General features: G+C 31.8%; 1 protein-coding gene across 1 annotated transcript in view; it reads right to left on the bottom strand.

Moving 5' to 3' along the window:
* Nucleotides 1-24,902, bottom strand: part of rsh (Rap GTPase activating protein radish) — a 558,630-nt gene that overhangs the window by 481,747 nt on the left and 51,981 nt on the right. Inside the window, exon 2 of the mRNA XM_089642770.1 lies at nt 16,382-16,427. Within this exon, the coding sequence (XP_089498896.1) occupies nt 16,382-16,383 (2 nt within the window). The 5' untranslated portion in view covers nt 16,384-16,427. The remainder of the gene's footprint in view (nt 1-16,381; nt 16,428-24,902) is intronic.

The following is a 24,902-nucleotide window of genomic DNA, read 5'->3' as shown; positions in this document are numbered from 1 at the left end:
TCAATGACTCCGCCGGACCATAAACCACACCAAACAGTCACACGTTGAAGATAACGAAGCTTTTCAAGAATAACTTTTGGGTTTTTCGAGTCCCAGAAGCGACAATTGCTTGTTGACGAAGCCACCGAGGTGGAAATGGGCCTCATCACTCAAGATGATTTGCATTTGATTCACTCAAGTGAATTTTAATCATTTCAATGCTTTGTTGAAACGTGTATTATTCCATTTTTATTAATGACTTAGTTTTACTTGTCAAATTTCAAAAAATGACAGCTTCAAAAGTAACATCTATCGAAATAGCGGGCTATTCAAAATAACACCTCTTATTGGAAAACCCTGTATTATACCAAATTAACTGGGTAAGCGACTGACGACGGCCACCTATCACCTTATCAGAGGAATTATCAAAGATACCTGATGTACCGGTCGATTTCAACAGAGGGCGATGGAACTTGGAAAAAAATCTATTTTGCAGCTGTAGAGTGGGACAGTGTTATTATGTATTCTATATGAGGTGAAATCATCATTTTTCTATTATCTTATCCCGTTGAGTGAATTGACGAAGTTAAAAAAATAAACCTGGTAAAGCATTTTGATTTTCAATGACGAGTTCTTACTTATGATATTCCTGAGTAACGCTTCTTTTAAAGTATTCTTGATATCAATTTATCCATCGTAATAAATTGAAGGAAATATTTCCCGCATATTACGAGCACCGTAAATAAATATCTCCCTTGTAAACACCTCGCGAGATTTTCATCTCCCTTATATTAAAATCTCCATAATGGCTGACATGTGTAAGAGGAGTTGGAAGTAACTGAGATAACATTAATCTTTGTGCAAGTTTTCACCATTGTTGGGGAAAACACATTATCATTATTAAGATTTACGTAACAACTTGTTGTTAAACCAGAAAACCGTAACAGTATGTTAATGTTTAAGATTGAAATAATAGAAACACTTCACGTGAACAGATTACAGATTTACGCGTTTCAAGATTGTTTTCAATGGCATTTAACAATGTTTTACATACGGCTTGGAATATTTTACGTATTGGCTTGTTTCATGTTCTTTGTGTGTTTAAAATATTAATTTATTGTTTACACTGCATGTCCAGATTTTTTTTCTAAGACGTTTTTGCTTATAATAATTTCTAAAAGGTGGTGTTTGTTTATAATAATTTTGTGTAAGAGCCTTTATTTATTTTCATATTTTTTAATTATTTCCTCAAATTTGTTTATAATAATTTATAAGAGGTGGTGTTTGTTTATAATAATTTCTAAAAGGTGGTGTTTGTTTATAATAATTTTGTGTAAGAGCCTTTATTTATTTTCATATTTTTAATTATTTCCTCAAATTTGTTTATAATAATTTATAAGAGGTGGTGTTTGTTTATAATAATTTCTAAGAGATGTTGATTGTTTATAATAATTACTAAGAGGTGGTCTTTGTTTATAATAATTTCTAATAAGTTGTATTTTTTTATAATAATTTCCAAGAGGTGGTGTTTGTTCATAATAATTTTGTGTAAGAGCCTTTATTTATTTTCATATTTTTAATTATTTTCTCAAATGGAGTGTTTTTAAAAAGGGATACCGTTAAACACGTATAGTAAAGAATAACACAAGGAATGCCATGTGAGCGTGTTTCTTGATCACAATATTTGCCCGATCGAGGCTTAAATTTCCAGTAAAAAACTGGGCTTACAAAATTCAAAAGGGATGGAGATATACGATGTCAGGCGAGTGTAAGTTAGACAGAGCACCGGGCTATTGGGCTAAATAATACATTTGTTTTCATTAAAATTTGTAAAGAAGGCATTTCTAATGTTTTTCTTTATTCTGCGGTTAAACATGTGTGGAAAATAGTTCGAGGAATATTCACTCGAATAATTTACTAACCACAACTCACTGCGAGGAAAAATCATCGCCCACAGTAATTTAATTAATAACGAGTTATTCTAACCGAACCTGACCTAACCCAGACAACTGTTATTTTATTTATTGTAACTTGAGTAATTACTTTTTGCAAACATTGTTTTTTAGTAGCCCCTGTATGAGAAATTGTGAACTTTTCATTTACCCAATGTCAAGCCTCAAGGGCGTTTAAAGAGTAAATAAACAAAATAATTCAAATTTTCTTGTATTTTTTATACTAAATTGAACACAAAAAGTAAAAACAAACACTCAATTTCAAATAATGATATTTTTTCCTGTTTTGAGTGTTCTGAATGTACGATTCCACACGGAGAAAAATATTGCTAATTTATTAAGAATCTTTCCAAATTATTCGTAGTCCGGGTAAAAACGAGATTGCAGGCCTTTAGTGAATGAATTGGTGCTTCGTCACGATAAGTTAGACAAAATGCTAACGGAGAAGCGGCAGACATCTGGATTATCTCTATTTTAAACTTAAATTGTATTAGAACACGTGTATTATTATAAAATTAAAAAATGTCAGAATACGTGTACATAAAAATCCTAACATTTTCGCATTTCGTCATTATATATTATTAAGGCAAACGCAGGTGCATGAACACGTGTTCTTCGAATTTACTAAAAGTTTTCCAGGAAGCGGCCTGCTGTCCCGTTTTTAACCGGATTGCCTATAATCTGAAGAGATTTAAAAAAAAATCAGCAATAATATTTTTTCTCCATGTAGAAATATCCACCGTTCAACCGTGAGGAACAAACACAAACCAAACCACAAACCAAAAACGAACATTGCCATTTTTAAATCGTAATAAAAAACTAATTCGTCAATTTAAGGGCTAAGTCCAATAAAGCCTTGCAAATTTTGGGCTTAGTGTCTAATGACTTTCATAATATCAATACTATCTGCACATTATATATGTCACTAGTGAGGTGTATTTGCAGAGTATAATTCCACAGTTTGGTCTCCAAAACACGAAGTTCATTCACAGACGATTAAAAAAAATTCTAAATAAATTCTTAAAAGACGTAAATTTTAGTGTAGGTATTCCTAGAGAATGCCAAATACATATAATAGCCGCCTATTTTTTTAAAAATAAATATATTCAAATTATCGAAACGAAGAATTATATGTGACTTAGGACAAGTCAAAGATTTTTAATAATTCATCAAATTTAAAAGTTTATTTTAAAGATCTGTGAAAGTTCTATCCAAGTTTTATCCAAGTTCTAGTCATATTTCAGTATTGTGAAGCAGCTGATCTATAATGATATAGTTTTTATTTTTTATTATTTTAATATAGATCATATGGGTTACATTAATACATAAATATTTTGCAAAATATAATATTAAGGTTCATAATTGGTCATGTATACCTTATCAGAAAAGAGGAGCTCTTGTGCCTGATAAGGGAGCCACGATTCTTACATTGATTCAATGTTATAATATTATGTTATATGTAAAATATATAATATATATATATATATTTTTTTTTAATTTAAGTTTTTTTGGAAAAAAAGTTTGATTTTATTTATTTGTTCTTGTTGGTTCGTAATATAGCGCAATTCGGAAGGGAGATTATTATAGTTTTTTATGAATAGAACCTTCAAAAAACTTGAAAATTAGCTTTGAAATTTGATGAATTTGTTCAAATTCTGTGAAACAATCCGTCCATAAAGTGTTTGTTTAAAATTATTCATTCAATGTCAAATACCCCTAAATTGCTATATATCTGATTTTCCATGTCCTTTTCAGTATATAGTTTCAAGACAGTGAGAATTATATTATTGAGAAAATTTACATTGGATGTCAAGCATACCTGCTAATCTACTGCACTGTTTGTTTGTTTCTGAGTGTATTGTGAGAAATATGTAAATTAATGTTAAAGTCTTTAAACGAGCGTTAATACATAAACAAAAGAATATACCGAAAAGCTTGGTAATTTATTCGACAATAAAAAACAGTGGAAATACATTGGTTTTCGGCACTTTGAGAGGCACCGTTTTAATAATTTTGCTTCGCTGGGTATAGTTCAAATTTTGAATTCTAAAAGAAAATTAAATTGAAGTGTTCCCTAGTAATTATGTTTTTTATGGCGTCTTAAGTAATGAATAAATCATTTTCTCATCATCGCAACCTCATTACTTATGTGTACGTAGATTTTGGAAGGGAATGAACCTCCTCAAAGAAGGCCAGGAGTGTAAATATTTTATTAGATTCAGATTTATACTGGACATAACTTTTCAACAATTCTGTCCCTTAATTAAATGGAAAACTCAATTTAAAGCAGCATCACATTCTTCGTTATTTTTTTTAAATATTTAATTATTCAAGTGAAAAAAGATCAATTGGAATTTTTAATATTTTTCTATCACTAGGTAAATGAAAGAATATAGCAGTATTAGGATGGTTTGTTTCACAGAATTTGAACAATTCATCAAACGGCTTGACGGCCAACTTGACGGCCGGCATAGTCCAGTGGTAACGCATTGGACTACCATTCCGAAGGTCGCGGGTTCGAACCCGGCGTGCGCAAATAAATTTTATTTGATTAATTTGTGTTTTTTCACAATTGATTAATTAAAATAATATATAGTATATTTGCGGCACGTTCCAGAGTGGAAGATACTACCAGTATCGCCCTGGTGTAAGACCACCATTCAGAATTGAAACGTTGCTCCAAATGGCTTTAGCCGTGTTTAGTGACTAGATCTGAATAGCCAGGTACTTCCCCACCTTCCTCTTTCCCTTCCCCACTTACCTTCAGCCTCACAACATCCCCCAATTGGGGATGCCATAGTCTCACTGGCTCCAGACGGGAGCAGTTGGGACTCTTGTGAGGTATTACTATAAAAAAAAATTTAAAAAAAATCAAAGCTCAAAGCTGGTGTTCAAGTTCTGTAAAGGTTTTATTCAAGTTTTGTTATTTTGTAATTATTGGCCAGTTATTACGTAAAACTGAAATAATAACAGAACCTGAATAGAATGTTCACAGAACTTGAAAATCAATCTTGAAATTTGATAAATTATTCAAATTCTTTAAAACAACCCGTCCTTTGATTTTATTTGTAACTGGTTTTTTTCTGGTTAAACCAAATCATCACGTGAACATGGATGACGTAATAATGTTTTAGAGTCTATGCACGTGAAAAAATATATACATTAGATTATTCGTATTTCTAATTAGAATGACAATAACATTTCAGATTTCTGACAAAAAATAAGTTTTTTTGAAAATATATTTCTTTTCTCAAGTTTGCGAATTGTTGTACCAAAAAAATAAGAAAACTCTAACTTACTAACGACTTTATGAGATGTTATTATGGGTAAGCTATTTTTTTAGAATTCCATGAAACTTGACATTCAAAACTACCATTGTGATCACTGGATGTTTACTTTTCATTATCTGAAAAATAAGTACTGTAAAAGTGTTAAAATCTTGTATAGTTTTTCTTGAATATGAATTCCATTGACATTGACTCGCCCAATTGTTTTATTTAAATTCAAGATACAAAATTTACCAAACTGACTCGGAAGAATTTAAAATTTAATAAAAATCAACTCGCCCAAATGTGCTTGAATTTGAGATACCTTTTTACTAAATTTACCCAAATTACAATCCAGGGGAGGAATATTGAAACATGATAAAGTAGCGTAGCTAGAATCAGAAGAAGAGGCCGTTTTGTTACGGGTAGACATTGCCGTGAAATTAAATTAAATTTAATTTACCAACAAAATCATTATATTGTTTATTTCTTTTATGAAATATTTTCCATTTAAGTGTGTTAAGTCTGCCTAATCTGTTTGAAAATATATGTACACTTTTAAATTCGTTTTTAATGTAAAAATAAGTTTATTTTTTTAATAATATTAATTAATGTTCCCGAAATTAGTTTTTTTAATTCATTGGAAATAAAATATTATAAATAGTATTGTTATTATTTTGTAACATATTAATAGATAAATAGATAAATTTATCTATTATTATTTCGAATAGATAAATAGATAAATCATAAGAAAAAATAATCATTAGAATAAATCCTCTATGGGATATGTGGGATTGCACTAACCTCCCCACATCCCGGAATTAAGAATTTATTTATTTATTATTTATAATAATATCGATCATGTATCTGTTTGGAACTCTAGTGCAATAAACTTTAAAACTCAAATTTGCTTTCAATATGTTACATTTTCTTAATTGGAAATGACCATGTTGACGGTAAATTGATGAAGTACCTACATAAATATTTAATATGTTTAGCAGAAAATTATGAATTTCCATTTTAAAAATTGGAACTGATTCATCAAGAATTCAGATTATCCTTGATTTGTTCTAGTATTTGTATAAAAACACATTCGATCTAATCTTATGTTTTTCAATTTGTGCATTTTCAGAGATGAGAAACTAATACCTAGTTAATAATAACTGATAATAAGTAAGTCACTCTTATTTAAAAGATATGTTCTAAGGTCGTTTCGCAAAAAGGGGTTTTAAAAATTAGCGTAAATGTGAAAATTGTTATTGATAATTTCGCATTTAAATTAAAGTAGAATTTCTAGCTGTACAAAGTGATTAAAAAAATACAGTAAACAATAAAAATATATAATTATTGAAGACAATATTAGCGATTTCTAAACGAAAATCTGAAACAGAAAAACAACAACCTGGGTTCGTGTCCTAGATGTGACCGTATCCTTTTCTTATTTTTCTGTTTCAGATTTTTGTTTAGAAATCGCTAATATTGTCTTCAATAATTAAATATTACAATTTGAGGTTTTACTCAATAAAGTTATTCCGAAAAATTTTTTTTTTTAAATAAATAACAACTCCACTTTTGAAAATTATCTTCTAATAAATTAAATACTAATAAGGTAGCACCTGGAATAGCAAAAGTAAAATGATGAAATGTCCAGCGTTCTTAATATAAAGGTCCTTCGCTTGCAAATTAAAACACAACAACAACACACGGTGAGCACATCAAATATTCGCTCTATACAAATTAATAGAAAACCAGTGAATTTATATACTCAAAAGCAGCGAAAAGTATATTAAAACGTGGCTTCAATTGCCCAAAAGTGTAACTGGTCTTACATCTTTAAAAAGAGTGATTTTAAAGTGTCAAAAGTGAAAACAAAATAATAATTAAAAGTGACTCAGTGCAAATATCCGGAAGATTATTATTGCTACCTGCCTTGTCAAACTTACTGTCTCGCAGTGTATTGTAACTACATAAGTACTCATAGACATATTACATAGGTACTCGGAGTAAACCAACTTTTCAGGGGAGTGAAACCATTGCAGTTAAATAATTAAATAAAAATAATAACCTTTTTTCTACTTGCAATCCAATTTTTACCATAATGGATGTCGAATCATTTATAACAAATGTAGAAAATGCTGTGGCTGCATTTAATACCTGTTTAACGGATCCAGCAAATAAGTTCACGAAAGACCAAATAACAAAACTAACCCCAATTACAAGTCATTTCTTAATAGCTATTGGTAGATTGGCGCAAACGGTGTCTAATAAAACTGCTAGTCTAGAGGGTGAATTACGGGCTTATAAGGAAATCGGAATAAATATCCCAGCCCCACAAAACAACCTCGACATTTGCGAGGTAATTTCTGAAATTAATGAGCGTAGCGAAAGAGCTAAAAACATCATTCTTTGTAATATACCCGAAAGCACTGAAACGACTGCGGCCAACAAATTAATAGATGACAAAAACAAGGTAACGGTTTTAATCTCTGCTCTCGATGATACCGCAAACCGTGATATGCTACGTGTTTACCGCATTGGAAAACCAAGTGTTGAAAAACCAAGGTCCCTTAAAATAGAATTCAATAACTCCACAACATCCAGAACATTACTAAGTAAACGTCATCTTTTAAAAAACAACACAAGGATATACCCCGATGCTACAATTTTTCAACAAAAACATCTAAAAAATCTAAGAGAAGAACTGGGAAAACGAAAGACAAATGGCGAAAATGATATTACTATAAAATATGTAAACGGAAACCCTAAAATAGTGCAAACACCGCCAAAAAACGATGCAAACTCAAGATATACTACCAGAACGCGCGGGGACTACGCACCAAATTAAATGAACTACGTTCTACAATATCGCTACACCATTACGACGTATATGTGCTGACAGAAACTTGGCTCGACTCGGAAATAAAATCAACAGAACTCGGACTCAACAACTACAAAATTTTTCGCTGCGATAGAAACTCTAAATCCAGTTCCAAAACAAGGGGAGGCGGAGTACTAATTGCAATAAAGAAGAAATTGATGTCAAGAAAACTCAAAACAAAAAATAATACACTCGAACAACTATTTGTACAAATTGATACCACTGTAGAAAAGATAATAATTGCAACTTTATACACACCGCCACTATCTGATGCCGGAAACTATCGAAGCCACAGCGAAGACGTTGAAAATCTACTCTACAAATATCCTAACTCTAAAATTATTATTCTCGGGGATTACAACCTCCCTAACCTAAAATGGAAAACAAGTGATAGTGGTTTCATTGTTAATGAAAGTCAAAATGATCGTGCACGTGAGATTTTAGATATGACAAATTTTTTAAATCTTTTACAACATAACTTTATATACAACATAAATGATCGCTTACTAGATCTAGCAATATCAAATTATCCTAAATTGTTCATTGAGAAATGTAATGATCCTCTGTTACCTGTTGATAACCATCACCCCCCTCTTTATATTAAGTTAAATATATGTGGCGTCGAGCCGAAACCCGTTGAAAAAACTCTCAACTACAAAAAAGCAGATTTTGAATCTATAAATTCTCATCTTTCGCATGTTGACTGGTCTTTTTTGTCTGATGTTAATACTGACGATTCCTTAGAAAATCTATATTCAATATTCTCCACCACTATCAAATCATATGTACCACTATTTACTCCTAAAAAACATACATATCCAACTTACTTCTCATCAGAACTAATAGCCTCACTACAACAAAAAAAAATACTTCATAAAAAATTCAAAAAAACTCTGAAGAAAATCGACTATACAAATTTCAGTGAAAGTAGGAAAAAATGCAAAGATCTCTCTAAAATCTGTTATAAAACATATATAAATTCTATCGAGAACACAGCCTTAAACTCGAACAATCTCTGGAAATTTATTAAAAAAATAAACAACGACAGTACAGACTATCCTCCAGAAATGCACATGGACGACAAATACGCCAACAATACGCAAGACATTGTAAATCTTTTTTCTGACTTCTTTAAAAATGTTTATGATGATGAAACACTAGAAGAAAATATTCCTTCATACACATTCAAAAAAACCACACATTTAACAGACTGCTACATCACCGAAGAATCTTGCAAAAAAAAATTAAATTCCTTAGACATAAACAAGTCTGCAGGCCCGGACACCATCCCGCCAATTTTCCTAAAACAGTGCTCCTCCGTATTGTCTAAACCACTAACCATTTTATTTAACCACCTACTATCCTCTGGATATTTTCCCGTCTACTGGAAATCCAGCTATATTATTCCAATATTTAAAAAAGGTGACGAGACTGACATTTCAAACTATCGACCAATATGCATACAATCTGTATTACCCAAAATCTTTGAATCTTTAGTTTTGGAAGAAATATATCCTACACTAACAAAACTAATAAATGACAAACAACATGGCTTCATTAGAGGTAGATCAACTACAACAAATTTACTACTGTTTCAAAACTATATATTGGAGTCTTTTTCTAAAAATAAACAAGTTGACTGTATATATACTGATTTTTCGAAAGCCTTTGATAAAGTGTCTCACAAAGTACTGATCCAAAAACTTCATGCTATAGGAATCAGAGCAAATATGTTAAGCTGGTTAAGTAGCTACATATCTGGTAGAACTTTACTTGTTAAAATAAAATCTTTTTTATCTAAACCATTTTTGGCCACTAGTGGCGTACCGCAAGGTAGTCATCTTGGCCCAATTTTATTTATTGTTTTTATAAATGACATAGTCAACTGCTTTGAAAATGTCAATGTACTGCTATTCGCCGACGATATTAAATTATATAAAGAAATAACCTCATTAAACGACTGTCAAGTTCTTCAATCTAATATAGACATGCTAAATAAGTGGTGTTCACAAAACAATTTATATTTAAATGTAGAAAAATGCAAAATTTTGACCTTTTCCAGAAAAAAAACATCACAATTTTTTGGCTATTCAATAAATAAAACAAATTTAGAAAGAGTAAAGGAAATGCGAGATCTTGGCATAATAATGGATGAGAAACTAGACTTTACGGCCCACATTCAACAAACTGTGAATAAGGGTATGAAAACATTAGGTTTTATATTAAGAACAATTAAAAACTTTAAATCTTTACAAATCATAAAACTATTGTACATATCCCTTGTTAGAAGCCTGATAGAACATAACTCCATAGTTTGGTCACCCTTCTACAATGTACATATTCATAATGTTGAAAGAATTCAAAGAAAATTTCTACGCTTCGTCAATTTTAAACTTAACATCCCTTTAGAACACATAAATTACCAGTCATTATTGAATCATTTAAATATTCCGACATTAGAAAACAGAAGAAAAATAAACGACCTAACCTTTTTATTAAAATTATTGAACTCTAAATTCGATTGTTGTGAACTCCTGCATTTAATAAATCTACACATACCTACACGAACAACTAGGCAAATATCAACATTTTACATACATACATCTCATTCCAACTATAGTTTTCACTCTCCAATACAACGTTTACACAGTCTTGGTAACAAATACTTAAATAATATAAATGTATTTGACAATAATTTGAACTTGGCCAACTTTAAACGGAGTATGTGCGAACTATTTTTACATACTTTGTAAACTATTGTTATCAACTAATTTTATACCTTCTTATAAACATTATCGTTGATTTGGAGGATTTTGGCAAATTTTATATTTTTTGTCGCACTTATTTGCACTCTATCATACCTAATTTTTTAAACTCTTATATTTTATGTAACCTATATTTTGCTAAATCTGACATTTTTATATGTAATCTATATGTATTTTTTTTATATAAAATGTATAACTAAAAAAATAAAGATGTACATTATTATATGTAAAAGCCCTATGGGCGTTTAAATGAAATAAAATAAAAATAAAAAAAAATTGTCGTGTCTTCTCCAAACTTAAACTTTCTAATAAATGTGTATTATAGGTGACCTGTCAGATAAAAGCAGTGGCGGTTCGTGGTCTTTTTAACAGGGGGTTCAGAAATTCAAGAGAAGATAAACATATCTAATTAAAATTTACTTACCGTTGTCCTTCGTCAAATAGTCGAATACGGCAGCAGTCACACAACTTAAATAAAGTTAGTGGGAGGGGTACCTACATATTATTGTTTTTAAATCACTTCACTAGACACAAATATTAGATAATGAGAAAAGTTTTATAGGAATTAAATTGTTTAATGTTTTTATAGCACTCAATGTATGTTGCTAATTATTATTGTTTTTTCGAGAAGAATAATTTCGTAGAATATACATATAATAGATATTTAAAACATAAAAAAAAACAAATAAAGGTGGCACGAAATAAATTTACTAAGTCTACTTCAATAGGTAGTAGATTTGCAAATGCCATAAGCAAACGGTTGGAGAAATGCAGAAACAAGAAAACAAAAATATGTACAAAAATGACTACAAAGTTAAATACCATAATATAACATAAAAAATAACACTTGCTTCCCTAAAGGTCAAGCGTCGACCGCGAAGTTCTCGGGTTTCTTCGGTTACATTCGTCAATGTTCGGAGGTCACGTGATAACATAACGCGTGTTCGGCGCACACAATTTGTCTTACTTTTGCAAAGAAAGACCAAATTTTGTATATGTCACCGTCATAGGGATCTGTACCGGCTAAAATTCTTTTGTATGAAGAGTTTGGCGCGGATTTCAACTCGCACAAAATTTGGAATATGTATCGTATTTTTCGGTGGCGCGGGTTTTGAAGGCGAAATTTTAATAGCGTGCTATCTATAATGTGCTTATATTATTATAAAACAAGTTTGTTTTATTTTCTCATCTTTTTAATGGGGGTTCGCCGCACAAACGCACTTTAGAGAAAACCGCCACTGGATAAAAGCATGTTTACTGTATTGTTTGCCAATAATAAAATCAGATGGAGCTTAGAAAACCTTTGTTGTGGAGCACCCTCGAGGTCAATTTTTCACAAAAACGGTGCTTTTTTAACTGAACTGCTCCCAACCGTCTAGAGCCAGTGAGACTATGGCATCTTCAATGTATGTTGTGAGGCTAATGGTAGTGGGGAGGGAAAGGAGATGGTGAGAGGAAGGTTGGGAAGTACCTAAGTATCTGGTCACCAAACACGCAACGTGTCAAATCTCACTGGTGTTCTTGCACAAGGGACACAAAGTATATTCCACCCGGGAACGTGCTGTAAGCATACCTTATATTATTTAAAATGAATAAATTGTAAAATAACACAATTCATAAAATAAAACTTTCTTGAGAACGCCGGGATTTCAACCCGCCACCTTCGGATTGCTATTCGAGAGAATGCTAACCCCTCAACCATGGAGTTCATCGTAATGCACTAAGCAAATTATTATTATTACTATGAATGCGCATTTTACAATTTAATCCAGATATTTAATTTGAGTTTTATGGCAACATTGTTATTCTTTGCACAGTGTGCCAAAAAACTTAAATTTGTATTTGTAAAACCAGGCTTGAATTTATATGTAACCCAAATTGGGCCACGGGAGCCAAGTGGGTTGGTTGGTTGTGTTGGGTGGAATGGCAGGAAAGGTAAGGGGATGCTAGGGGGTGTGTATGGGCTGTTAATTCGTTACCGGAGTGAATTTTAACGATCCCAACCATCGCATCGGGGTGAGGACTGGAGGACCGCAACTTTACGGTCTCGGAATTGGAGCTTTTACCTGATTTATACATTGTTGCGTCACCACTTTAGGTGATGCCGGCATTTGGAATTATACACGGATGGTTTTTGGAGTGGAAAGATATATCAGTATCGCCTGGTTCTGTTTAGCTAGATTGTCATTCGTTATTGCGACATTACTCTCTGTTTGATAACACATATTATAGCGTGGTCAGATCTCTTCCATTTCAATGAAACTGATTGTATCGTTCAGTATTTATAATATTACTTAAAATGATTTGCTCCAGTTTGAGGATTATCTACTTTGTTCTTATTAGAATCTCGTGAAAAAACCTATTGGTAGAAACGTTAAAGAAAATATATTAAATTTATGCTCTCGCAATACAAATAAGTAAATAAACTTTCATGAAATATAATAGAGGTAGCTTGTGTTAAAAACTTCTTTAAAAAATCTTATCCGAGAGGTACCATATGAAGCGGGTAAATTTTATTAAATATATCGACATTAATATATCATGGCATTTACGGTTTTCGCGTAGAACAAACATATTTATAAATACATAAAAATCAACCCGTAATAAACATAGTTTCTTTACTGAAATATATAAATATGGTTTGACCGAGAATTGAACCTTCCTCCATTCCATTTATTTCGTATTTTCTGATGTAAATTTTATTTAATATCATCCAATTTCATAAAAAACCCATATGTGCTTGCGTATGAATGCATGAGTGACACAAATGCTAGTAAAATGCATTGTCATCGACTACGAGTCTATTTGCCGATTTTCAGCTTAATAGGTTATTAGGAAGTGGGTTAATTTTCACTTCTAGGATTCCATTTAAATCATTCATTTATTCAAGAAAACAAAATTAAAATTCATTTAGATGTATTAAAAAAAACAACAATAACTTACATGCTGAAATATACTAATTTTTTGATACCGAATGAAACGAATAAATATAAAATGTTTTTTTTCCTCCTATTATCTGATAGTATTATTGTCCCAGCGTCTGGACGATGTAGGCCCTCTGATTGGTCAAATTAAAATTGTCTGTTTCGGGTAACTTGAATATTAAGACACGATTCCATACTAAAATAGGATCGCCTCATAATAATACGAGATTTCTTCAAAAGCATCGTTTCTGCTCATATAATTTTTGGATAATATCGAAGAAAATATGTTTTAGAAAGTTCATAATCCATTGGATTAATTACATTACAATGAAAATTCTCTACAGTTACGTGATTATGTTTGACGTTTATAAAAATTCACGCGTTTCTTCAAGATGGCCGACAGAGCGCACCTCTGGCGGTTTAAAAACGAACCAAATGCCTGGCGCGAATATTTAAATATGCAGCTCACAATACTTGACTACTTACCATTAACAAGCGTTTTATAAAAAGATTTCTTCTGGAAGCATATCACTTTGTAATGGCATTTATCATTATTATTTATATTTTTTTTCTTATTAATTATATCTGATTTTATATTGGCATGTTTTCTAATTTCTAAAATTTCAAAATTATTTATTTACGATGCTTTATATCCTGAGTGAAGTATTTTAAGACCTGAATTTTTATCGAAAATGTGATCATTATTCAAAAGATTATTTTCAAACTCAGATTCACTATTTCCATTTATAGCCCTGCGATATTCTTTAGTTCTGACTTCAAAGTTTCTATTGGTTCTACCTTTGTAAAAGAAATTACAATCATCTCAATTGAGTTTTTATACTCCTGATTTTTTTGTTTGAATTTTGCTATCTTTATTATTAAGAATATATTTCTTCATTGTTATTAGTGTAAAACGCCAGTTTAATGGTACCAGGATTGTTTATATATATATAATTTTAGAAGTATCGTTATCCACAAACAGAATTCTACGCCATTGTTTATTTCTATCTTTAGAAAGACCGTTTGAAGAGAATGTGTTTAATTTTTTTATTTAGTATTTCAACTATCAATTTATTAGAATAACCGTTATTAAATGCTATTTGTCTTATGAATATATTGTTTTATGGTTATATGCTATTTGTTTTTTTCAGGTCTTAAAATACTTCACTATAAATAATTTTTAAATTTTTAAATGAGGAAACATATTAATATAAAAGCAGATATAATTAACAAGAATTTTTTTATAAACTCTCTTTTAAATATTTTCCCACTCAACTGGTCTTTCCCGTCTAACGATATTGTAATTCCTTATTATTATAAACCCAGCCTACTCTTACCCCTCCCCCCTCCTTCCACTTCTTCTTTCCCAATTGCAATATATATATTTAATTTTTGACTTCGGTGTATACACAATAAAATGTAAACATTATATTTATTTATTTATTGGACAATTTGCATAGCGCCGCTTTTGTGAGATATCACCTCAGGGGCGCTATATTGTAATAATCTACCTTTTGTAGACCGGTCAGTGGTTGAGTGGGCATAGCGCTTGGGTCTCACCCGAGCGTCGCGTGTTTGATTCCTCGGCTGGCTAAGTCCTCCATCACAACACAAGCAACATTTTCGGCTTTCTGTGGTGGTAGTAGGAGATTTTCAAACATTGTTGGGTTATTCGTAATCCGGGAATGTTTGTCATTCTTTAAAAGAAAAAAATATATATATATATAGATTTTTACTCTCCTGATGAAGGTGTATATATAATCTAGCTTTAAACTTTATTAGATACAGTAACAGTTGTAGGTAAAGAATTACCACCAGTTGGAGTAAAATTAACACCTTTTAATTAAACCGACTGCTAATGTCATCGCACAATTACCCTCCTTTTATTCATAAACACGGGTACAATTAATCAATATATAATAATCTATTATTTAAGTCAACTTTGTTAAAACTATCTTTAATTGTGACAAACTAAACGATATTGATTCAACTTATAGATATTGACGGTTGTAACACATATTCAAGCACTGCAAGTCTCCTATGAGCTAATTATATTAGGTACGATAACAGTTAATATCAGTTGTAGACATGTAGTCAATAATAGTGTTTCATTTGAAATAATCCATCACAAATACGTAAAATTTCATTTATTCAAACAACTGTCATTCTTATTATGCGTAAACTTAGCATGTTATTATTAATTAACTCCTTCCTGTTCCGTGTTTTAACAATATATATACTCACCCTCTCTCTGTGAATGTTCTAATATCTATCTATTAAATTTAACTGTTGTTAATATCACTTAAAATGGGCGAAGCCCAACCGAGAGCCGCCCGCAGGGCCTAGCAGAAAAAAACCCGCGGAGCGGGTTTTTAACTGCTAGTTATCTTTTATTGAGTTAATTTCACATCTAATAAAAATTTTATCTTTTTGTAGCTAAGGTTATTTCCCAATTTTTTAAGTCATTAATTACCTGAACTTGGCAAGAAATAGTTGATATTTCTTTATATCAATGAAATAATAAAAACCTTGGGGTTGGAATGAATTCAAAAAATAATATTTGTAACTTATTATAACATAGGACATAAGGAATAAATTAATAAATTTTTAAACTTACATCAATCGACACCTTTGAACTCCCTGGGGCCTACATGCAATGTTATCTGCAACAAACAAAACAATTATAATATATTAAAACAATCGCGCAATGTTTTAAGTGACTTATTTGACTTGCTTTAAACAGTGATTCTGAAGGTTATTTCTAAAACAAATGTAGATGCGATTTTGATCTCTGATGACCAAATTCTTCTTTTTTCCAACTAAAAACATCAAATTCAAATAAAAAAAAACATTTATAGCACAAAAATACAGAGTACAAAGGGTATAACTTATAGGTACATCCTATATCTTCCAGCTAATAAACAGTAGGTATTCGACAGAGTCGAGGTCAAAAAAATTAAAAGTAACAATAAATATCACCGGATACAAAAAATTCATGTACATTTTATACTCTTTAAAAAGGTCAGAAATCACTGGTTAAAGTAAGTCACGTACGTCTCTTAAGATCCTATATGCAATATTAAAAATAATTTATTGCCCCAAAATACAGAGTACAAAGGGTATAACTTATAGGTATATCCTATATCTTCCAGCCAATAAACAGTAGGTATTCGACAGGGTCGAGGCCATCAAAAATTAAAAGCAACGATAAATATCACCGGATACCAAAATTTCATTTACATTTTATACTCCAAATAAGGTCAGAAATCACTGGTTAAACTAAGTCATGTACGTCTCTTAAGATCCTGTATGCAATATTAAAAATAATTTCGTTAATATTTGTTATAAGTTGAGGTGTATACTCCAGTTATTTAATCCGCATAAATTACTGTTTAAGAATTCATTATATTCTTCAAATACAGGATACATAAAAAAATCGTATTTAGGAATACCGATTTTCTTCAAATCTACGATAAATACTAAAAGTATTTCATTTAAAAAATCAATCATGTATTAAAAAAATATGCCCATGACAGTGATTAAGTATATTGTGTTATTAAGCGGGGGTTTATATTAAAGAATAAAAAAAAGATATATTTATATAATACGCAAGGAGGTTGGTCGCACGTTTTCCAAATGAGACGAATATCACAAGGAATTCATATTCTAAATAACGATGGTTTCATTCATTTTATGCATTTGTTTTTCCTTACTAATTTGATACATGATCTTTCTTAAACTATATCGGAAGAATCATGTTTCTAACAAATTATGATAAGAAATAATTATTACCCTGAAAAACAAATATAAATTGAAAAAATCTTCGAAGAAAAACGGCAGTATTTATTTTTTCGCAGAAGATTTTTTCAATTTATATTTGTGTTTCAGGCTAATAATTATTGCTTATAATAATTTATTATCCTCGGTGCTTTACATAAAACCTTTTCTTGTAAACATATGTTCACCTTTAATACATATTAATCATGATTCTCATTACGGTACTCAGAAACAATATTTTAATTTATATTATTTTAAATGTCATTTCTTCTGTATTTGCAATAACATATTATATTATATGAACAATTTAATTTATCAATAGTTATACACATTTTTTGCCTGATGATCTTAGAACATGTCTGCCAAATAAATGTGACTCACCAATATCAGCTATTACTAACTAGGTGTTACTTTCTGATCTCTTGAAACTGAAACTGAAACTTATATTGTACATACCTACTGTATTAAAATAGGGGTTCAACCGTCCTAGGACGAATGCACTAGATAGAGCATGCCTTCCAAATAAACGTGACTCACCAATATCAGTTATTTCTAACTAGGTGTTACTTTCTGATTTCTTAAACTGTATCAGAAACTCATATTGTTACATACTGTAACTGTTTTCAAATAGGGGTTCAACCGTATAGGATGAATGCACTAGTTAGAGCATGCCTTCCAAATAAACGTTACTCACCAATATCAGTTATTTCTAACTAGGTGTTACTTTCTGATCTCTTAAACTGTATCTGAAACTTATATTGTTACATACTGTAACTGTATTCAAATAGAGGTTTAACCGTCGTAGGACGAATCCACTAGTTACTCCAGCAGGTTTCAACCGCAAACCTTACAACACCCGCGTTTTGTGCGGTCGGCACACGTAATGTAATTCAATCGAACTTAGTAGGTAATAAAATCGGACGATACTTCTTGCGGACTATTTACAACTGTTGATGTATCATCTTTTCTCTTTACAAAAACACTATTATCCCATAAATTCCAACGTTTAATTTTTGCTCAAATTCTCTTATCTAAAATTCTGAATAAAGTACTTTTACTTGCCTGAACTTAAACAATTTAAAAACGTAAAAATCCACATATCGTCAAGACCATCCCAACAAACTTATTTTATTTGTCTGCATGTAGAACTAAACTTTAGAAAAAATCCCCAATACTCCGTATATATGCACAGTGTAACACACAATTTCATAAAATCAACATTCTTAACAATGAAATATCGGACCAAAGTAATGCATACGATAACAAATTAATGCATGAATATAAAATATATCGACTGCATCTCCTATCCCCATCTTATATTCCTCTTCCTTTTTACTAGTTTTAAGGCAAATTAAAAAAACCTTTGTGGAACATTTATCTTTACAATCTATAAATAACAGATATTTGTTTAATACAATTCAATTTAAGAGTTGGTTTTGAGTACCGCCGCCCCGGGAACCATTTATTGGATAACCAACACCTCTGCCACAGGTCACCCCAAATTGTTCGCTACTTTGGAGATTTATGGGGGGGGATCCGGGTTCTTCGATCGTCGCGTGTACCTACCAGTGGCGGTCGGTGACTTTTTGTAGAAGGGATGCTGGACATCAAATGTTTATACTCGTACTTTCTACGTAATTGCTATCAAATATGCAAATCCAGACGCTAGCCTAAAATTATCTCCATAAATCCATTAAGCTCCATAACTCAATATTTCCAGTATCCAGAATAAGTTTTTTTCCGCAAATGGCCGAGACACAAAACTTTTTCGCATTAATGATTTAATTATACAACCACACAATTCAATATAATCATTTAGAACACGTTTGCGAAGTATCTAAGCTCAAAGCAAACTGTCAAAGCAGCGCTCGCATACACTCCAATGGATTAGTAATAGAGTATACGATTCTGTGCATTATACATATGAGCATTAAATACGGTTTTTGCACGTTGGATGCTGTTATTAATATCGTATAAAGTTGACGAAGATATTGGCTTGCGGGTCTCAGTGCATGGGCGGAAAGAACGTACGTTCTAGCATTCTTGGATACGGTTTACAGATTGCTTCCACACCACAGTGTGTTGTACGCGTTTCACAGTATTTGAGAATGTACTCGTATGTGAATTTAGTCCCGCCGTGCTGTGAGTCCAACTCTTTTTACTCCAAAATACAAGGGATGCGGATTATCCACAGCATGTATGGACGGACCGCGCTGGGTGTATACAGGATGCGCATGCCCACCAGATGCGTGGTGTGCCAGATCAGAGGATGGTTGGGGGAGACTCTTTGACCTCTTCAACTACACTCTCTACCCATCGCCTTGTGCCGCAGTGGGAGGGATATAAGTCAGTCACTCCTGCACACACTGATTTCTAAATTCCTACTCAACCCTCATACCTTTTGCCTTCCCAGAACTTCCTCTCCTCCCTTTTCTTTAAAATTACCCCCAAACAACATTCCAAAAGATGACATACGACAAGAAGGAAATTTTCAGAAAAAATGAATCCTGAGTGGGGTAAATGTAAAAAAAAAATATTATTGATTAAAAACCTATTATCTTCGTAGGTATTGCGTTATTTTTAATACAAACGCACGTTATGTGTGAAAAACAAAATACTTCCTGATTCAGTTAATCAAATATCAAAAATAACTGGCGCAAACCTTTGTTAGATCATTATCTGGACCGTAATCCGAACTGTCGTAAACATTTTGTCACCTGTCCATGAATTTCCATTATTCCAAGAACTGGGGACCACTAGCAATTACGATTGTTCAAGTGTGTGGTGTTCCACTGAGCACCAAATGAAGCACACTCTATGTAACCATGAAGTATTCTATGAAAATAGATATAAAGTAAGCCACTTAGCATTTTTTCGTCAGTTGTGATCTCGTCGTAGGGGTGAAAAATTAAAAAGGGGTAAACTTAGGAAGAGTTTTTTCACGGAATTTGAACAATTCAATAAATTTCAAAGTTGATTTTCAAGTTTTGTGAAGGTTATATTCAAGTTCTATTACTAACAAAACTTGAATAGAACCTTCACAGAACTTGAAAATCATCTTTGAAATTCGATTAATTGTTCAAATTCTGTGACAACAATAGTTATTCATAAATTTATCCTTCAGAGATGACGCTAATTTTAGGAAAACACACTTTTATGCAGTGAAAACACACACAAAGTTGTGCTTCAAAATATTAACATGCATTATTTGTTTGCGACTGTATATTCGGCATAAGTATAAATAGTTTGGTCCTTATAAAAAATTATTTCTTTCAAGAAAGGCACAATATTGTTTTATACAATATTGCATGGGTGGTTCAATCCACTTTTTTTACCACTATGTTTGCCTTTGCCACCAAAATTTTTTTTTGTATTTTTTTCATTTTTATTATCAACTGTTTTCGCATTTTTATTTACACTATCTCGGTATCACATGCCCATTCTCTTCTGTACGTGTCCAATATATTATTTCTTCATAACTTCTTGATCGTCCTCAGGTGCAACTTTTAAAACCCCCGAATACGTTTTGGAGTCACCGTCTCCGCTCCGACACGTCTTTAAAAATATGCGTGTAACTTCGAAAATAATAACCGAATTGACTTGAAATTTTCTGTGTGTGTAATTAAATAAATGTTAATTACGAAAATGAAATAAAAAATATCGTTTTCTTGAAAATTCTAAGTGTATATAACCCCTTAAGCAATTCATCCTATTATTTTGAAGCAAATTTTTAAGCGTTTTTTAAACTTTAAATAATACATGAAATTAGCGCCATCTATAAACGAGCAGTTTATTAATATTTGTCCCGGCAATGTGAGTGTCCTGAGTTCAAGTCAAAAAAGTGTTTTCTATGGATCGTATTCGTACGGCAATGTGTCACACTGTGAAAGACATACTTTATGGTAGTTTTAAAAGTTTACGGTACCAGTCTCATTTTTCATTATCATACTGAATACTAATCACAATCTGCTGAAATGGTCGATATCAAATGAATGGTAAAAACTATATCTACGATAGATGTGACTTGCGCATGTATTCTTTGTATGTTAAATGCAAAAATATTCGACAAGAGCGAAAACAAATAAAATGAGCTCTATATAAAATGCGGTCCAAATAGAAGGCGGTCTGTGGCAGGACAACGTCTGCCCGGGCCCACCAGTATAACTATAATGTACCTACCAGAAATCGGAATCCGTTATAAGGATTAGCAGAGAAGGCGTGGATTGAGGTTGGAAAGAAAAGTCAATTTAACATCATTCTCATGTAGTTTCTTGGCGGCGACAATTGCCCTACAATTTAACATCATTCTCATGTAGTTTCTTGGCGGTGACAATTGCCCTACAATTTAACATCATTCTCATGTAGTTTCTTGGCGGCGACAATTGCCCTACAATTTAACATCATTCTCATGTAGTTTCTTGGCGGCGACAATTGCCCTACAATTTAACATCATTCTCATGTAGTTTCTTGGCGGCGACAATTGCCCTACAATTAACATCATTCTCATGTGGTTTCTTGGCGGCGACAATTGCCCTACAATTTAACATCATTCTCATGTAGTTTCTTGGCGGCGACAATTGCCCTACAATTTAACATCATTCTCATGTAGTTTCTTGGCGGCGACAATTGCCGTACAATTTAACATCATTCTCATGTTGTTTCTTGGCGGCAACAATTGCCCTACTATTAACATTTATTTCGTTGTATGTGTGAACCCAAAATCTTCTTTTAGATCGTTTTTATGCTTGTAAATATAAAGAAGAACAATATTATCGTCTTCGTCGCTAGCTGGCCACGGCTTCACTTGAAAAACTGACCACTTTCAGTATAATACTGGTAGTGCCCTGCACGAAAACTAGTTTTAAAGAGTAGCATATGGGTAGGCTACTTGTTGTTGCGTCACAGACATGTAGCTTGTAAGTACCCCTGTGTACGACGGGATTAATATTTGAATCCCGATACCAAATACCTACTTCAAGTTAATCTCACCTTTTCCTTCAGCCTTGAGCTTACGATAAAATCTCAGAAGGAAAAATCTTTTCATTCTTATTAAACAAAGATGCGTCTTCATTTTATGATATTATTTATTTTCTAAAGAATGGTAAGGCGGGAGAATATCACCTTCGGATTTTATTTTTGTAAAAATTGGGATTTATAATATGAGTAACGTCAAAGATGTGTACTGTACGCCCCACACCTGTTATTTTTTATGCCTAATAATATGTCTGTTTCAGAGGTGACTTTGTCCCATTACCTAAGATGAAAAATAATATGAACACATAAAGCTAACTCAAGAAAAGTTTTTCTTTTCATCAGTGCGGATAGTTATATTTATGGATTTTGTGACAAAACCTTAGTACACCTTCGTATATTATGCATTCCTCAGTAAAACAATATTTATATGAGAAAGATCGGATTCATTTAATATGCTCACTTTTATAAAAGTGATGTACAATAGAGTTTCTGTTAGAAATCCTGTTTCATTTAATATATATATACTTTTATAAGAGTTTCTAACAATATACAATAATTCTAACAACAGAGTTTCTGTTTGAATCCTGTTTCATTTAATATATTTACTTTTATAAGAGTGATGTACAATAGAGTTTCTGTTAGAAATCCTGTTTCATTCAATATATATACTATTATAAGAGTGATGTATAATAGAGTTTCTGTTAGAAATCTTGTTTCATTTGAACATAAATATCTTATTTAAATTCAAATTACTTTTGGGCTAACGAAATAATCGAAGATCAATATAAATCAAGTACGATATGACTTGGTTTATTATGTCGTGTCGCGCTTGTTTATTCGGATAAAGCTACGGTGTCCATCGCATCGTCTGGACAGGAATAATTAGAAAGATTTTTAAGGGCATTTCATAAAAATTAAAAAAGTCCTAAATTCTCAAGCATTTAAAAATAAATACTTTTGAAAGTAGCTATAACTATGTGGTTATCCATTACAAATAATTGAAGCAATGCAGCTTTGTTTTAACCACTATATATTGATTTTGTAATAAACGCCGAACGGTTTCGGATCAACCGTTCCTTCCTCAGGTCAAATTTGTTCCGGCTTAGTATATATTTTACTCTTCAATTTGGTCACCTGTCTTCAATATCACCCGTACATCACCTGGACATGACGAAATTCCAAGCCAACTATTAAAATCGCTGAAATCTCATATAGCCTTTCCCCTTAAATTTCTAATCAATAAGAGCTTCTCTCAAGGTTGTTTCCCTAATGTATTAAAGCAAGGTATTATCACTCCAATTTTTAAAGGTGGAAAAAAAACTGAAATTACTAATTATCGACCAATTTGTGTTCTAAGTGCACTCTCAAAAATTGTTGAAGGACTACTAAGAGATCAACTAACTACTTACCTTGACTCTAGTAAAATATTATCAGCAAACCAGTTTGGTTTTCGCAAAAATTTATCAACCTCCGATGCCATCGCCAACGTTACAGACTTCATAATAAGTAATGTAGACAAAGGAAATAAATGTTTAGCAATTTTCCTAGATCTTGCAAAGGCGTTTGACACTGTGAATCATAAAATACTTTTATATAAACTTAAGAGGATAGGATTATCAGACTCAGTCCTGCAATTATTCTATAGTTATCTAACAGATCGAACGCAATGCGTTAAAATAAACAGTACCTATAGTCGTCCTCAAAAAACGGTCTCTGGCGTCCCACAAGGTAGCATTTTAGGACCCCTATTATTCTTAATATATATTAATGATCTATGCAACCTACAAATTTGTGGACAAATCACAACTTTTGCCGATGATACTATTTTGCTATTTTATGCTAAATCTTGGGATGAAGTCTGAAAAACGGCAGAAAATGGCCTTCGTATTGTTAAAAATTGGCTTGATGCTCACATACTAACCTTGAATACAGAAAAACAAAATTTTTAACATTTCGAATATCAAATAAGCTCATACCGTCGCAACAAAGCCTCAAACTGCACAGCTGCAACCCCGTAATAACCCCCATGTACTTGTCCTCCAATAAGTAGAGTTGATACTATAAAATATCTTGGTATTCAAATAGACGATCTTCTTAAATGGAATGTACATGTTGCAAACCTAACGATAAAACTGAGGAAACTCATCTATTTCTTTAAAAATTTTAGGGATATTTTAAATAAAAAACAACTGAAACAAGTTTACTGTGCTCTTGTTCAATCGTCTCTTGTCAGTTGTCAGTTGGGGTAATGCCACACATACTTGTCTGGAGCCATTAGCAAAGATTCAAAAAATAATTCTGAAGGTTATTCTAAAAGTCCCATTAAGAACAAATACTCATTTTATTTTTAAGACACTAAATGTTTCAAACCTGAAAAAATTATATTA

The sequence above is a fragment of the Hesperophylax consimilis genome, chromosome 18 (assembly GCF_061612785.1).
Source record: "Hesperophylax consimilis isolate HC1 chromosome 18, BYU_Hcon_1.0, whole genome shotgun sequence".
Classification (NCBI taxonomy): domain Eukaryota; kingdom Metazoa; phylum Arthropoda; class Insecta; order Trichoptera; family Limnephilidae; genus Hesperophylax; species Hesperophylax consimilis.
Note: the sequence above shows the minus strand (reverse complement) of the source record. Positions and strands in the feature narration are given on the sequence as shown.